The sequence below is a fragment of the Ovis canadensis genome, chromosome 2 (genome assembly GCF_042477335.2).
Source record: "Ovis canadensis isolate MfBH-ARS-UI-01 breed Bighorn chromosome 2, ARS-UI_OviCan_v2, whole genome shotgun sequence".
In the NCBI taxonomy this organism is placed as follows: domain Eukaryota; kingdom Metazoa; phylum Chordata; class Mammalia; order Artiodactyla; family Bovidae; genus Ovis; species Ovis canadensis.
The window spans coordinates 48,284,339-48,303,096 of record NC_091246.1 but is presented as its reverse complement, the minus strand read 5'-3'; the positions used below and the strand labels follow the sequence as shown (position 1 = coordinate 48,303,096).

The 18,758-nt window shown below is 38.5% G+C and overlaps 1 protein-coding gene across 1 annotated transcript in view; it reads right to left on the bottom strand.

Annotated features, from left to right (window-relative positions):
* Positions 1-18,758, bottom strand: part of ERP44 (endoplasmic reticulum protein 44) — a 100,343-nt gene that overhangs the window by 20,003 nt on the left and 61,582 nt on the right. Inside the window, exons 5-6 of the mRNA XM_069576062.1 lie at positions 1,889-2,073; positions 516-631 (exon numbers count right to left, since the gene is read on the bottom strand). Of these exons, the coding sequence (XP_069432163.1) occupies positions 516-631; positions 1,889-2,073 (301 nt within the window). The remainder of the gene's footprint in view (positions 1-515; positions 632-1,888; positions 2,074-18,758) is intronic.

The window sequence follows — 18,758 nt, the reverse complement described above, 5'->3', positions numbered from 1 at the left end:
CTAATCTTTGAAAAAAATTTAAGAATGAAAAGAAAGAGTTGAGTTAATAGTTCAAGAGACAGAAGAGACAGATTAGGAATGAGAGAATCATGCTTTTGGAAAAGGAAAACAGTTCATGAAAAGGGTCAGACTGAAAACATGGGAAAGCAACGACAACTGACGGATCAAAGCCGCAGAGGATTTTGAAGGGACAACTGTAGGGATGCTAGTGGAGAAGTTAGCTGTGGAATGAGCATGTTCCTTTGAGGTAGGGAAAAGACAGAAGAAAAGCTGGTCCATCCTTTTCCTCTTATGTACATTTTGAAAAATATCGTACAGAAAGAATAATTAACAGACTTTTAAACTCCTAAAAAGAGAGGTCAGAGATAGGCATAAAAACTTGTTAGTGACTTTAAAAGGACTGACATAATCTTTATGAGAGGTCATCTTCAAAAAACCACCACACACAACAAGAATTTAACATGGCAGCTGAGCTGACCCAACCACCAACACACTGTACCAATTAGGCTACTTACCCAAATGCAGCTAGGAAGGCACAATCATCATGCAAAATATTTGCTACTCTTTCAAAAACTCTGTAGTTTTCTGAATCCTTCTGCTCAAAATATCCAATGATATTTCTTTTGCTGCGCTGTAAAATAAAGTATGTAATTACTTTATAAACATATGTAGTTCTTTAAAAAACATTTTATTTCATTTACCTAGCTGCTGTTCAGTTATCTCCAAATGAAGTGTAACCAGCTTTTAACACCTAACCCATAACTATTAAAGATTACATTAGGTTTAAAACAGTCTGAACTATCATCTAATGTAATAATTTCCTAATAACATTTTATTTTAAAATTTCAAGAAATAATAACTGTTTAGTTGGTGACAGTTTTTTTCCTAAATAAGATGACTAATTCTAAGGTGTGTTAAAACAATACATCAATCTGTAATGTGTGGCTGTTGGCAGAGACTCCATCATGGGTTTCTCACACTTTTAAACATTTAGGTATACCCAAGATCCAAGAGTCTGACCATTCTTGATCCAGGTCATCTCTCAAGGTTGTGCTTATAGGGAGCAAGGCTCAAGTATGAGGTGATGTCTCCCTCCAGGACAGAGAGCAGGCTTACTGCTGGGTCTGAGACAGATATTTCCCAAGCCTAGAGTTCTCCTGTCACAACCCCCTGCGTGAGCAGGGATCCATCTGGCCCTCTTTCACCTCCAGGACTTGGGGGACAAGGAAACAAATGCAACCATGCTCACACTGTTTGCTGTGATGTGAGCAAGAAAACTGTTGTCTCTGACCAGGAGCCTTATGTCTTCTAACAGAATCCATGAAATGAATTGGCTAACCTGTTCATTTGTAAGCAGGGTAAGAATCAAGTTGCAATGACAATTTAGCAATGACAATCTGAAGCCCAAACTTAATGTTTTTGTTTGCTTTTAAAACACTTCTTGGTGTACAAAGAAAAAGACCTTGTTAATGTATCATTAAGGGTGGTTAGGTCAGAGGATACTAAAATTTATACAAACTGCTGCTACAGGAGTAATGAGAGCAGAGACCCTGAGGGTTGCCACTAAGCAGAAAAAGGAAACTGTGGTTGTGTGTGCCTGACATTAACTTCTATTTCTTTGTAATTCAGGCTACCCTTTGCCCTCAATTAAATTGAATTAGTGCAACTTTATTGCTTTATATATTTTATTCAAAGGCTCAGCAAAACATTAGCATTCCCCTTGAGAATTAATTCAAGAAAAATTCAACTTGTTATGTATATGTATACATCAAAATCCACTGCAGTGAACTATAAGAAAATGTCTATAGATTCTTTGGTTTCCTAAGAATCTGTTTACATGAATCAAGCAGGCTATGCTCATTTGATCCAGCAAAAGTCAATGACTTACATCAGGAGTGGTGATTTCTGCCAAGTCATGAAGTTCTTGAATGGGGTCACTTTTTTGTTGTCTGATGTAATCTGCAAGTGCTTTCACTGATCGCTGACCCCTGTATTCTCTCTTCATCATCATCCCATTACGAAACAACTTGAGGGTTGGGTATTTGCTTATCCTATATCTCTGGGCTATATCAGCTAAAAGAACGAAAACAAAAATTAACTTTACCTTCAAACTTGGTCTCAGTGGGCCCTTTAGCCCAGCTGTAAAAATCTTACAATTATTTAGGGAGAACATTTTGGTTCATATAATTCTTTTCCAACATTAGAAAAAAGAAACTAATCATGACAAGGTTCATACTGGTTAAGAGGCTAGGTTCCAGATGTATACTGCCTGGTTTAAACCTCAAAGCTATTTTACTGGCCGTTGAATTTGCAAGGTGCATCAACTCCTCATGCCTTATTTCTTATCTGTTATATAGGGATAATAATTTCTACCACACAGAGTTATTTTAAGGACTAAGTGAGACAACTCAAATGCATAAAAGAGTAAATTCTTAATAAATGTCATATTATTGTAGATGCAGTCTAGAAAAAAAATTGGAATGTGCAAAATTCCAATTTTGAAAATAGTCATTCAAATTACTTTATATTGTAAGGATCTTACAGTATTTAGTAAAAGAAAATTAAATTTAAATCACTCTTAAAGGCTAAAACTATTAGATTCATGGCTAGAAGAAGTATTTATAATCCCACATATGAAAATTTTCTGTAAGCTAATACAATTAAAAGCAAAACTCAGAGTATACACCAAAAAAAAAAAAAAAAAATATATATATATATATCCCTTTACTATGATCTAAGGGTATATTCTCACCCAAATCATTAAAATTAGTATTCAGAGTTTCAAAATAAGAAACTGAGTAAAAATGTATGCTGATTTCACTTTTAGGAATCACAATTACTAAGATACAGACTCAATCAGAATGGAAAAGCCTTGAAATTTTTCAGCTGTTACTTCTAAGAGGTAGCTACTAGGAGAAATCAATGGTTTCTAGACACTTGTTTTAATTCCTAAGTCGTGTCCATCTCTTTTTGTGACCCCCACGGATTACTACCTGCCATGGTTTCTCTGTCCATGGGATTTCTCAGGAAAGAATAATGGAGTATGTTGCCATTTTCTTCTCCAGGGGATCTTCCTGACCCAGGGGTCAAACCCACATCTCCTGCATTGGCAGGGGGATTCTTTACTGCTGAGCCACCAGAAGTCCTAGTGAAGCTCAACGGCCATACTAGTCACAAGTCTGAGACTGGTAAAGGTGCACTACATTTTTAGACTGATGGGGACCTGAGAGAGCATAAGTAGCTAAAGACAGGTGAAACAAAATGTTTTTAACTGAGTTCTAAAATGAAGGAATTTTAAAATAGCAGCACAAAAACCATGGAAATTCTCTAGCACTACCTCCATTCCTAGCAGTTACAAAACAAAACAGAATTGCAATACTGTCTTTAATTTTCTAGGAGATCAGATGGTAGAAACAACAGTACCAGAGGATATATACTCAGATGAGTGCTGACAGTTTCATGGGTGTACACATAGGGCAAAACTTAATTTGTATGTTTTAGCTATGTACAGTTAGGTTAGTATGGCGGTATACCGCCATAAAATTTTTTAAAAATTAAAATGACCACTGACTATACAAAACAACAATTATGCCTTGTGGGGTTTGACACAAAATACATAAAATAAAAACAACATATAAACTGGGGGAAGGGAAGTAAGCAGAAGGTTAATGACTGTATGTAAGCATTCTAATGTCTTTGCAATGCCTTGGAAGAGGTAAAAATACACTATTTTGGTAACTCAAGGTTGCATTTATTCCCTAAGATCAAAGAATGCTAAAATGGTGTATTAGAAGTTAAGGATGGAATATGGGTTCTCAGAAGTAGGTTTGGAGAAAAGATGATGTAATTAAGATCATATAACTCTTTGTTAACCTCCATGGAGGATTTATAAAGGAGTAAATATGCTTGACTATTATTAACATGGGCTTCCCTTGTGGCTCAGCTGGTAAAAAATCTGCCTGCAATGCGGGACACCTGGGTTCAATCCCTGGATTGGGAAGATCCCCTGAAGAAGGGAACAGCTTACTTACTCCAGTGTTCTGGCCTAGAGAATTCTCGCAGAGTCGGACATGACTGAGCGGCTTTCACTTATTATTAATATAATTCTTTAAATAGAAGACAAATATGAGCAAACAGAACCACTGGTCATATGAGACTGAGAAGAATATTTTATTCACCAAATCACAGAAATTTGAAATAATATTAGGATATCTTAATATGCATGTATTTACTAGACATTAATCTGTTTGGCTTAGGAGTCAATACTTTCTGAAGCAGAATACTACAGGATATATCAGCCATAAGCCCTTTATCAACCTGATAAATTAATGAGAAAACATGTCTTTAAGGTGTTATAAAAATGGTGGGTTTTATTACCTGAGCAAGGAATTAATTAGACTAAATTGGTACTATAAATTAAGGGGTAAGTTCAATTTAGTTGTTCAGTCATGTCCAACTCTGCGACCCCCATGGACTGCAACACACCAGGCTTCCCTGTCCATCAGCAACTCCCAGAGCTTGCTGAAACGCATGTCCATGGAGTCAGTGATGCCATCCAACCATCTATATTCCCCTTCTTCTCCTGGCTTCCATCTTTCCCAGCATCAGGGTCTTTTCTAATGAGTCAGTTCTTGCATCAGGTGGCCAAAGAACTGCAGTTTCACCTTCAGCATCAGTCCTTTCAATGAATATTAACGACTGATTTCCTTTAGGATTGACTGATTTGATCTTCTTGCAGTCCAAGGGACTCTCAAGAGTCTTCTCTACAACCACAGTTCAAAAGCATCAATTCTTCAGTGCTCAGCTTTCTTTATGGTCCAACTCTCACATCCATACATGACTAAAGGAAAAACCATAGCTCTGACTAGATGGACCTTTGTTGGCAAAGTAATGTTTCTGCTTTTTAATATTATGCTGTCTAGAATGGTCATAGCTTTTCTTACAAGGAGCAAGCATCTTTTAATTTCATGGCTGCATTCACCATCTGCAGTGATTTTGGAGCACCAAAAAATAACTGTTTTCTGTTACTGTTCCCATTGTTTCCACATCTATTTGCCATTAAGTGATGGAACCGGATGCCATGAACTTAGTTTCCTGAATGTTGAGCTTTAAGCCAACTTTTCCATATTCCTCTTTCACTTTCATCAAGAGGCTCTTTAGTTCTTCTTTGCTTTCTGCCATAACGGTGGTGTCATCTACATATCTGAGGTTATCGATATATCTCCTGGCAATCTTGATTCCAGCTTGTGCTTCATCCAGCCTGACATTTCACATGATATACACTGTATATAAGTTAAATAAGCAAGGTGACAATATACAGCCTTGATGTATTCCTTTCCCAATTTGGAACCAGTCTGTTGTTCCATGTCCAGATCTAACTGTTGCTTCTTGACTTGCATACAGATTTCTCAGGAGACAGGTCAGATGGTCTGGTATTCCCATCTCTTTCAGAATTTCCACAGTTTGTTGTGATCCACAAAGTCAAAGGTTTTGGCGTAGTCAATAAAGCAAAAGTAGGTTTTTTCTGGAACCCTCTTGCTTTTTTCATGATCCAATGGATGTTGGCAATTTGATCTCTGGTTCCTCTGCCTTTTCTAAATCCAGCTTGAACATCTGGAAGTTCATGGTCCACATACTGTTGAAGCCTGGCTTGGAGAATTTTGAGCATTAACTTTGCTAGCGTGTGAGATGAGTGCAATTGTGTGGTAGTCTGAGCATTCTTTGGCATTGCCTTCTTGGGATTGGAATGAAAACTGACCTTTTCCAGTCCTATGGCCACTGCTGAGTTTTCCAAATTTGCTGGCATATTGAGTGTGTCACTTTCATAGCATCATCTTTTAGGACTTGAAACAGCTCAACTGGAATTCCATCACCTCCACTAGCTTTGTTCGTAGTGATGCTTCCTAAGGCCTATTTGACTTTGCATTCCAGGATGTCTGGCACTAGTTGAGTGATCATACCATCACTCACCTAGATGAGGGGTAAAAGTTTTTGTATAAGCAAGAAGTCTTTTAAGAAAAACAGAAGCACTTGCTATAAGGAAAAGGCTACAAAGTCTTATGCTTACCCTAATACATGAAAACCAGCTCAAAGAAATAATAAAAAGTACAGAACTTTACCTTTCCTAACTAAAAAACTCATTCAGTCCTCATCATGCCACACAGTAAACCTAGCATACTATAAAATGAATTTTTGCAATAATATATAAATGAACCAGTTTTTAGTAAAAATGCTTAAAATTAGGCTAAATAGTTCTACTAGTCAATGCTACAATGCAGTGGACTGGACTGTGGAAACATCTTTTTAAAAGTTACTATTTTTCCTGAATACCCATCAGTAGGACATTGGTTAATTAAAGTATGGTACACCTATACAACAAAGTACTAGGCTGTTATATAAAAGACTGAAAAAGATTCCTTTGTGCTTCTGAGGAACACTCACTAAGATACACTGTTCAGTGAAAAAAGCCAGGTGCAGAGATGAAAGAAATATAAAAGAAACTTAGAAAATAAATAGGACTATGTATATATATGTATCTTTGCCCCCTTACCCCCTCACTCCCTCCAAAAAACAACATCAAAGGACCAAAATGCAAGGTGAGGTCAGGAATGGAATTTATAGCTCCTGACTTTACCGTGGTTTATAGTTTTGATTTGGGATAAAGAAAATATTTAATAGTAAAACAAAATTAGATTAAAGATATTGAATACTCTAATTATTATTTTGAACTAAACACACACACATTATAGATAAAGCCATGAGTAATCATGCTAATGCTATTAAAAATCAAGATTTTCAGAATAAGATACAAATATAAAATTGAGGAAATTAAATAAAAACCCTGTATTATTTAGTTGGAGTTGAAATCACTACCAAAAATTCAGCATGTGTTTTTTCTCTTTCAAAAAAACATATTTCTAAGCACTTTCCACTGAAAGCTTCATTGGCTAATTCTACCAAATATTTAAGGAAGAAATAATTCCACTTCCACAAAAACTTTTCCCCAAAACTAAAGAGATTACTTTCCGATTATGATTACTTGGGGTAATTACTTTCCAATTACTTTCCACCATTACCCTTATATCCAAGCCAGATAATATTTGGGCATTTCTTATAATACCTAAATATTATTTTAAAAATTACAGACTAGTATACCCAAAAATCAAAATTAGAGGACCTACACTAGTGGATTTTAACACTTAATGTAGGCCTCCAGTAATTTAGACATTGTGATACTGACATAAAGATAGACAGACCAATGGAATAGAGTCCAGAATCAGACCCACATACCCATGTAGAACTGATTTTTGGCAAAGATACAATAGTAAAGTCTAACTATACACTACTTACAAAATACATATCTGAACCTAAGGATGCAAAAACCTTGAAATTAAAAGGACGGGGAAATATATACTGTGTAATACTAATCAAAAGAAATCTCAAGGGCCGAGAGGAGCTACTCCACGTTCAAGGTCAGGAGGGGCGGCCATGAGGAGATACCTCTCGTCCAAGGTAAGGAGCAGTGGCTGTGCTTTGCTGGAGCAGCCGTGAAGAGATACCCCACGTCCAAGGTAACAGAAACTCAAGTAAGACAGTAGGTGTTGTGAGAGGGCAGACACACTGTAAACATAATCACGGAAAACTAGTCAATCTAATCACAAAGACCACAGTCTTGTCTAACTCAATGAAACTAAGCCATGCCATGTGGGGCCACCCAAGACAGACGGGTCATGGCGGAGAGGTCTGGCAGAATGTGGTCCACTGGAGAAGGGAATGGCAAACCGTTTCAGTATTCTTGCCTTGAGAACCCCATGAACAGTATGAAAATGCAAAAAGGTAGGATACTGAAAGACGAACTCCCCAGGTCAGTAGGTGCCCAATATGCTACTGGAGATCAGTGGAGAAATAATTCCAGAAAGAATGAAGGGATGGAGCCAAAGCAAAAACAATACCCAGTTGTGGATGTGACTGGTGATAGAAGCAAGGTCTGATGCTATAAAGAGCAATATTGCATAGGAACCTGGAATGTTACGTCCGTGAATCAAGGCAAATTGGAAGTGGTCAAACAGGAGATGGCAAGAGTGAACGTCGACATTCTAGGAATCAACGAACTAAAATGGACTGGAATGAGTGAATTTAACTCAGATGACCATTATATCTACTACTGTGGGCAGAAATCCCTTAGAAGAAATGGAGTAGCCATCATGGTCAAAAATGAGCCCGAAATGCAGTACTTGGATGCAATCTCAAAAACGACAGAATGATCTTTGTTCATTTCCAAGCCAAACCATTCAATATCACAGTAATCCAAGTCTATGCCCCAACCAGTAATGCTGAAGAAGCTGAACTTGAACGGTTCTATGAAGGTCTATAAGGCCTTTTAGAACTAACACCCAAAAAAGATGTCCTTTTCATTATAGGGGACTGGAATGCAAAAGGAGGAAGTCAAGAAACACCTGGAGAAACAGGCAAATTTGGCCTTGGAATGCGGAATGAAGCAGGGCAAAGACTAACAAGAGTTTTGCCAAGAGAATGCACTGGTCATAGCAAACACCCTCTTCCAACAACACAAGAGAAGACTCTACACATGGACATCACCAGATGGTCAACACCAAAATCAGACTGATTATATTCTTTGCAGCCAAAGATGGAGAAGCTCTATATAGTCAGCAAAAAGAAGACTGGGAGCTGACCTGTGGCTCAGATCATGAACTCCTTATTGCCAAATTCAGACTTAAATTGAAGAAAGTAGGGAAAACCGCTAGACCATTCAGGTATGACCTAAATCAAATCCCTTATGATTATATAGTAGAAGTGAGAAATAGATTTAAGGGACTAGATCTGATAGATAGAGTGCCTGATGAACTATGACAGAGGTTTGTGACATTGTGCAGGAGACAGGGATCAAGACCATCCCCAAGAAAAAGAAATGCAAAAAAGCAAAATGGCTGTCTGAGGAGGCCTTACAAATAGCTGTGTAAAGAAGAGAGGCGAAAAGCAAAGGAGAAAAGGAAAGATAGAAGCATCTGAATGCAGAGTTCCAAAGAATAGCAAGGAGAGATAAGAAAGCCTTCTTCAGAGATCAATGCAAAGAAATAGAGGAAAACAACAGAATCAGAAAGACTAGAGATCTCTTCAAGAAAATTAGAGATACCAAGGAGACATGTCATGCAAAGATGGGCTCGATAAAGGACGGAAATAGTATGGACCTAACAGAAGCAGAAGATATTAAGAAGAGGTGGCAAGAATACACAGAAGAACTGTACAAAAAAGATCATGACCCAGATAATCACGAGGGTGTGATCACTCACCTAGAGCCAGACATCCCTGGAATGTGAAGTCAAGTGGGCCTTAGAAAGCATCACTACGAACAAAGCTAGTGGAGGTGATGGAATTCCAGTTGAGCTATTTCAAATCCTGAAAGATGATGCTGTGAAAGTGCTGCACTCAATATGCCAGCAAGTTTGGAAAACTCAGCAGTGGCCACAGGACTGGAAAAGGTCAGTTTTCATTCCAATACCAAAGAATGCTCAAACTACTGCACAACTGCACTCATCTCACATGCTAGTAAAGTAATGCTCAAAATTCTCCAAGCCAGGCTTCAACAATACGTGAACCGTGAACTTCCAGATGTTCAAGCTGGTTTTAGAAAAGGCAGAGGAACCAGAGATCAAATTGCCAACATCCACTGGTTCATCAAAAAAGCAAGAGAGTTCCAGAAAAACATCTACTTCTGCTTTATTGACTATGCAAAAGCCTTTGACTGTGTAGATCACAATTAACTGTGGAAAATTCTTATAGAGATGGGAATACCAGACCACCTGACCTGCCTCTTGAGAAACTTGTATGCAGGTCGGGAAGCAACAGTTCGAACTGGACATGGAACAACAGACCAGTTCCAAATAGGAAAAGGAGTATGTCAAGGCTGTATAGTGTCACCCTACTTATTTAACTTACATGCAGAGTACATCATGAGAAATGCTGGGCTGGAGGAAGCACAATAACCTCAGATACACAGATGACACCACCGTTATGGCAGAAAGCAAAGAAGAACTAAAGAGCCTCTTGATGAAAGTGAAAGAGGAGAGTGAAAAAGTTGGCTTAAAGCTCAACATTCAGAAAATGAAGATCATGGCATCTGATCCCATCACTTCATGGGAAATAGATGGGGAAACAGTGGAAACAGTGTCAGACTTTATTTTTCTGGGCTCCAAAATCATTGCAGATGGCAACTGCTGCCATGAAATTAAAAGGCGCTTACTCCTTGGAAGGAAAGTTATGACCAACCTAGAGAGCATATTAAAAAGCAGAGACATTACTTTGCCAACAAAGGTGCGTCTAGTCAAGGCTACGGTTTTCCCAGTGGTCATGTATGGATGTGAGAGTTGGATTATAAAGAAAGCTGAGTGCCGAAGAATTGATGCTTTTGAAGTGTGGTGCTGGAGAGGACTCTTGCAAGTCCCTTGAACTGTGAGCTGATCCAGCAGTCCATCCTAAAGGAGATCAGTCCTGGGTGTTCATTGGAAGGACTGATATTGAAGGTGAAATTCCAATACTTTGGCCACCTGATGCAAAGAGCTGACTCATTGGAAAAGACCCTGACGCTGGGAAAGATTGAAGGCAGGAGGAGAAGGGGACGACAGAGGATGAGATGGTTGGATGGCATCACCGACTCAATGGACATGGGTTGGGTGGACTCCAGGAGTTGGTGATGGACAGGGAGGCCTGGTGTGCTGCAATTCATGGGGTCATAAAGAGTCAAACACTACTGAGTGACTGAACTGAAATGAACTAAACTGCAAGAATCACAGAAAACGTCTCAACAGCTTTCAAATGATTCAACTCATAATGAGAATAAAGTAACTTCTATATGCCATGGATTAAAGATGAAATTACAAAGGGAAACTGGAAAATATTTTGAAATGAATGATAATGAAAATACATATGAGAACTTCCAGCATGCAGCCTAAGCAATACTTAGAATGAAAATGTAACACTAAAATGGATATGTTGGGGGAAATTCTACCAAACATTTAAGGACACGATAATGCCATTTATACAACCATTCTAGAGAAAAAAGAAAAAAAGGGGACATTTCCCAAGTAATTTTATGAAACAAATTATTCATATTCATAATATATAAAGAGCAGTAACTAAAAGACCATCAAAAAAGATAAGTGGGCTAAGATATCAATTTATGAAAGAAACCTTTCATAAAGAATGACCAATAAAAATATGACCAATAAAAATATGCTCAGTTGTAATCAAGAAGTAACAAAACTATCACAGAACACATTTTGACCATCCTATCAGCAAAAGAGCAATAACAAAAAAACTTTTTTAATAATACCAAATCCTATGAAGGGCAAATATATCCTACTAGGTTCAATTTAGGTGCACATTCAGTGTTAAGTCTAATGTGCCAAGAAATTAAATCCCCAAAGGATTTGGCAGAAAGGATATGAGATAGATTCAGAAAGAAATGAACTAGTCTAATACAAAACGTCCATTTTCTATTTGTGGCCTAAGGATCAGTATGAAAATGGATAGCAAGAGGCACTGCTTGAGACAATATAATGCTTTCAACTTCCTTAACTTGGTGAATTAGTGGGCATAATGGGAAAAGAGAGTTCTGAGAGCAAATATGCATATACTAGAAGTAAAATAAATAAGGCTAGAGATGGATTCCAGAAAATATTAAGTGCTAAATTAATGGAATTTGAATTTTATCCTACTTGTGATAAGCAGTCCCTGAGCAGCAGAGCTGGGCTTTGAAAATATTCACCTGCCAGTGTAGAGCACCAGGAAGACTAGTAAGGAAGCCACTACAGCAAACCCAGCAGCAATGAGTCTGTTTACCAACTTAAACAGCACAACCTTTAGAACTGCTGCCTTAAAATCCTAGTTACAGATTAAAAAATAGATTAAATAACACTTAAAGACTATTTAGAGGGATAGATACTTGCTTAATTCTCAACATCATGGCAGCAGGTATACAACATAATGAGGTAGCGTTTAATTACTAGGAAGTAATAACCTTAAAATTGCATTGATCAATAATCTCAGACATGAAGGTGACTTTTTACAAGCTTTGGTCAAAAGTGACTTTAGGATAATTACAAGGTGACATTTGACAGTACAATGAAGAATGACTTAAGGGGTATAATAAATGGAGGGTTTTTTAAAAAAATTATTATTAACCGGATGGATCAAATGTTAAAATGGATGGCAAAGGAGTTATAAATTTAAGAAGGTTAACAGCGTGCTGATTGGAAATTAGCACATACTTCTGCTTCAGTGGTCACTTACTGCTCCTTGATGTGTTCTGCCTGCCAGCCTGCCATCCTCATGCCCAGCAAGGTTCCAAAAAGGGAAGTGCCCCTTGCTCTGGTCTGAGCAATGTCCCTGCCTGCTATGATTATCCATGTCAGAGAGTAAAAGAGGCAGAAGATTTCAATAGACAGGTCTTATTGTTCTAGTTCCAGGATAAGGAACACTGCTACCTATGTGTTTTTCTATTCCCAAACTACGCCCTCCCACAACGTGGTAAAAAAATCCAAAACAAAACGAAACCACAACAATAAAATAAAACCCTAAATGTAAAAATCAGAAGCAAAGCCTATAAGCTTACTCGGGATTTGGACTAAACCTGCTCATACAAGTTCTAGTTTATGCACATGAATTCTTCACTGTATATCTTTTTTTTCAGAACTGAAATATGTCATGTTGACTTGATTCATTTCTATATTGCAATATTACAGCATGATCCTCCTCACTATAGTGTTAGCTAATATTCCTAAATTTACATAATTATGATTCCTTTTTTGTGGTGGGAATAATTAAGATCCAGTCTCTTAGCAAGTTTGATGTTAATACAATATTGTTGTCTATAATTATTTTCCCATTCTTAATGTCTGACTTATTTATAGCTCTTAAAAAAATTTCTCAGTTTCTTATGTGGAAGGTTCAAGTTGCACTGGAAGGCAGACAGGTGACAGTGACACTGATATTTGGGAGAAAGTGCTGCCTACTTCAAGAACAATGACCAAGTACTTTCCCAAAAGTGCTAGTGGGAATCTGAATGTTCTGCACTGACCAGCAAATAATACATTCAACAAGACTATCTCTTGCTTGGAGAAGGAAATGGCAACCCACTCCACTGTTCTTGCTTGGAGAATCCCATGGGCAGAGGAGCCTGGTGAGTTATAGTCCATGGGGTAGCAGAGTCAGATACGACTAAGCTACTGACCCATCTCTTGCTCAGTGCCATACAGCCTATAGCCACTGGAGGTCAGCAGAGAACCTGGTCCCACCAGGGGCAGATGAATGAACTTCCTACATCTTAAGGCAGCATGACCACCAAGGAAAGTGATTAATTTTATCCCCAATCTCCCCAAAAGAGGTTGAATAAGATGAGACCAAGTGATATCATGATCTGTAAGTGAAGAACAGGCAAGTTTTAATCATGCACATATGTACAAATTTTGGAAGACAGACAATTACAAACAAAAGGACATGAGAACATTTTGTAATCCAGCTACCACTGGGGAAAATCACTATTAACATGTTGGTTATATATTGCTGCATTTGAATAACAGTTGCTTAACTAGCAGTGACATGTTTTAATTGAGAAAAAAATATATAACTCTGAGGTTAGTCAAACAGTAAAGTGCCAGCATCAGTACTTACAGAACGGGGTATTAACAGATTGGAAGAAAATCCTAGAAACACTCAAAATGGCACAGGAGTCGACATTGTGTGGAAAAACACAAGAATCAATGACAGAATTGGAAAGTGATTGTACAGGAGTCAGATTCTGAATGTGAAACTGGTTCGGGATTTCTTAAATGAATCTGTTTCCCTTTTTAGGTGCATAAATAACCGGTGCGACAAATCTGTAAGGAATTCTAAATAGCTCTTAGGATGGACATAAAAATCCCAAGTGATAAGAAAACACTGTGCTGTAGTTCTGTTTTGTTTTTCTGGTTGTTTTTTTTTCAGTTACAGATAGAAGTGTGCTTATAATCAGCAACAAGTAAACTTGATAAAATACAGCAAAAAATATATTATCATATTGTTGAGAGGTAATGAGAGAACCTATTTGAAGGATTTACAAAGTAAAATTTACAAAGTAAATTTACAAAGTACCTACAAAGGAACAGTTCATAAATGCTGGCTATTATTTATCATCCATCTATTCAACAACTATAAATAAACACTGGCTGTGTGCTAGGTGTCAATCCAGTGCTAGACATAGAGGGGTAAAAAGACAAGATCCTTGCTCTTACAGAGCTTCCACTTTACCATTATCATTGTTGTCATTAATATTACTACTGTTGCTACTACTATTTCTAACTGTTTCCACACACTAGAATCTTTTTTTTCCTAACATTTATTGATTCATTTGGCTGTGCCAGGTCTTAGTTGCAGCCCGGGATCTTCGGTCTTCGTTGCAGCATGTGGAACCTTTAGTTGTGGCATGTGGGATTTAGTTCCCTGACCAGGGATTGAACCTGGGACCTCTGCATTGGGAGCTCAGAGTCTTTGCAACTAGATGACCAGGGAAGTCTCCAGACTAGAACCCTAAATGAAATTCTTAAAACTCTTCATATATAATACAGGTAACAAAAAGATGTACCAGTCTGGATTTTCAAGATCAGTATAAAAGAAATCCTCAAATAAGTCAATAATAAATATATCTTCACCAGAGATGCAGCAATTCCTTTTATGGGGCCCCCAGATGGGTGAAATTAATAGGCAATTGTCAAATCTGTGACAAATATGAGCCCAGTCTCCCAGTCCTCTGCAGGATGAGCGAGAACATAGTGGCCATCACAGGACATAAATGCCTCTGGGTTGTGGGAAGATTGTTTTTCTATCTGTATCTTACATCTCTCTTTAACTGCCCTGACTTTTCCTTTTTCTTTTCCTCTACTTCTCTTCTACTTAAATAAAACAAATGGAGAAGTTAGGGGCTCCTAACCGAACTAAATTCTACCACTAGATGAGGGTTTTTCAAGCTACAAGCTTTACACTGGGATTTCAAAAAAAATATAGCTAAGCTTAAACAAAGTTGGAAGCTTCCTGATGTCACCCCAGCATCACTCTGAGTTTAAAATTCTCTAACAGTTTCCAGCCTTTTGCAGGAAGAAAGTAGATTGGGGAAGGTAAATCAAAGCTGCTGCCTCCAGCTTATACACAGAAACCAAAGGGCTGATGGAGTGAAATTAGCCTGCTGCAGCACTCTTGCCTTCTCTCCTCTAGCTCCAGGTTCTCAACCTATTTACCTGAACCTTTCAACCTTCAAATAAAGTCCTAAAAGGGCATACAGAGGTGAGATAAAGGTAAGAGAGAAAGCACTCCATGGGATGCTGCTAGGTGGAAAAGACATAGAAAGAAATGTGGGCAGCAGACCTATAATTATGCCCTGAGATGGGTTTTCCTGATCAACTAGTAAACTGAAGTAGAGGATAACTCCAAACTAAGAACGTCCACCAGGTTCTAAGGAATGAGTATGTGCACTGCCTTCCACAGGGACTACTTTGAAAATACTCACTTGGCATGTTTTATGAAAATTAGTGCCATTACCTTTTTGTATTATTATATAATTATGTTGCTTGTTTCTTAACTTATGGTATCCTCCTGTTCTCAGTTCTTAAGCAAGGCTGATAAAGAAAACATACATAACACCACATTGGCAGAAATTCCCAAATGCAAGACAATATACAAGATTTGTGGCTAAGATAAATAGGTAAATTCTGACATGCCACACCTCAATTTAAGCTTGGAAAAATATTAGGGAGCAATACACAGTCACTAAAGATTTTAAAAATTCAATGCAAGCAAAGCGTGGCTCATCCATTTTGCCATATTAATTTCTTCCAATAATCTATCTTGAGTTTTACTAAGTCTTTCAGTGTTTATTGATAGGATAAGCTGGCTTTCCTCATTTTAGATCTTGATGGGATTTATTGTATTTCCTAACATTAAGCCATTTTTGTGTTACTGGCATAAATTTTTTTTTTTTTTTTGGCCGCACAGCGCATGTGATCTTGGTTCCCTAACCAGGGACTGAACCTGCACTCTCTGTATTGGAAGCACAGAGTCTTAACCACAGGAATGCCAGGGAAGTCCACGTAAGTTCTACTTGGTAATGGAAGACAAAGGGCACATCCACCTTCCACTGTACCTGGTGGTAATGCAGAGATGCTACTGTCCAAGAGAAGGCAGCTTATGAGAGAAGACAGTTCATGACCCACAAAATGCCTTCAACTACCATCCCTGCACACAGGAGGTTTTCACTGAGAAAGAGACAGCCACTAAGAGAACTTGGGCTCGGATTCCAAAAGCCATCAAGTGGCTCTAAGTATTCCTCGAAATGCCAGTAAACGTCTATTCAAGGACATCCTTTTTAAATTCAATCATCATGTTGAAAATTACTTATCACAGTGAAAACAAACAGAAATTACAATTAACAGTAGTATCACAGAATACCTGTAGAGTGCACATTTCAAGCTGTTTTTACCTATATTTTCTCAAAAAGTCTAAATCAACAAGGCTCTCCTCTCTCTTTTCTAAACTAGACAAATTACAGTTCAGTGACTTTTTATAACAGCTTTCTATCTTGAAAATTTTCAAGCTTATAAAAAAGATGAGAAAGTAATATAGTGAGTACCTGTATGCCCTCACCTGAATTTAACATTTAACCACACCCACCCCTCCTCACCCCTACACATACTTTTTATGGTGGCTCCTGAATCAAGTTCAGTGATTTTTTTTATAAAGATAACTTGCCCAACTATATATGACTTAGTAGGTAGCAGGCCACTGGTACTAGGACAAAGGCTTCTACCTTAGTAGAGGGTTGGGCCACATAGTACAGAAACAATAATAGAAACAATATCATATGTAAGCAAATACATTTTTATGTATACACTGACCCAGTATAGATAATTTAAACAGATCATTGCATTATTCATACCAAACATTTTGTCATTTTAATATAGGAACTGGGTGAATTCTCAGTTTCTTTGAGAAACCTCAATTTAAATTACTTTACTTTGATTTTCAAAATCATAGTTACCTGATAAAAGCTGTATACTCCTGGGGACAGGCTGGCTCCTTCCATATACCATGTAACCTCGATAAATCACTTACTCTCTCTAAGTCTTTCAGTGTCTTTATCTATAAAGCAATAATATACTCCAGCTCTCTGGAAGTCCAACGTTCATTACCACCTCAGAAACTTCACATTTACTGCTCCTCCTGTCTGAAACACTCTTCTTCCTCTATTTCCCTTAAAAACTCCTACTTTTCCCTATTCTCCAAGGGGACCTCTGTATACCCTTAGATTAAGTTGGACTTATTATCTCATAGTACCTAAAACCCTTCCCTTCAAAACAGTTATCCTGATGAGCAATCGTGTGTGTACTGCCCTTGCCTTTCTGGGTTTATCTGGCTCATTGCTGTATCTCAAAAACTTCCCACACTGCACTACAAAGAGCAGGCATATTAAAAAAAAAAATGCTGAATAAGTAAATAACACTATCTAACTCAAGGGGCTGTGGTGAAGATAACTGAAATAATACACGCAAAAAGCATGCCTATTTCCAGTAGGTTTTTCCCAACAATCTGACTAGAATTTTTTCCAAGATCTTTTCCCAAGAAATAACACTATTATTTTGAATGGAAGTTCTGGGTGACACACTGAGCCAGAAGCAAGACAGACTTAAGTATCAGAAGGTAAGACAGAGTAGGTTGCCACAGTACCAGACAGGTGATTAATAAGAAAACCTATGTGGACAGGATGGTATTTTGATTCTGAGGTCACCTTCTGGTTTTGATAGGAAACTTTATATCAAACTTCTGTCTGACAGACACAAATCCTAAAGCACCAAGTAGGTACACTTGGCTGGAAAAACTACTGTAAGGAAGCAAAGGAGAGAGGAGGGAAAGATGGCGGAGGAATAGGACGGGAAGATCACTTTCTCCTTCACAAATTCCTCAAAAGAACATTTCAACGCTGAGCAAACTTCACAAAACAAATTATGTAGGCTGGCAGAGGACATCAGGCAACCAGAAAAGCAGACCTTTGTCTTCAAAAACAGGTAGGATAAAATATAAAAGACGAAAAAGGAGACAAAGGAGGTGGGGAGGGAGCTCCGTCCCGGGAAGGGAAGCCCGTCCTGGGAAGGGAATTTTAAGAAGAGAGGTTTCCAAACACCAGGAAACACTCTCCCTGCCGAGTCTGTGGCGAACCTTGGAAACACAGAGGGCAACATAACAGGAAGGAAAAATAGATAAATAATTAAAACCAACAGATTACAAGCCCAACAGTAACTCCCCCAGCGGAAAAGCAGCACAGACGCCTGCATCCGCCATTGGGAAGTGGGGGCAGGGCAGGGACGCGCGGGAGGCGCGGGCTGCAGAGCTTTGTAAGAATCGGGCAGGAACGCCCCACGCGCAACCAGAACGACCTAACCTGGGCTAGCAAACCAGACTGTGGGATAGCTACCACGCGAAAAGCTCGAACATAAGACCCCGCCAGGACCGAGCACAGAACAAAGGACGGAACGGAAAAAGCCGGCTGCAGACCATCCCCCGCCGGGGACAGGCAGCCAGAGCCGTAAGGTCTGGAAAGGGGCAACTGCAGACCCGGAGAGACTTTGCTTACCTAACTGCAAGCAGGCTCCTTTGCTAAGACTTCTGGGGGAGCTGGACAGTCACAATTTGCCTCACGGGGTGCGCCAGCGGTCCAC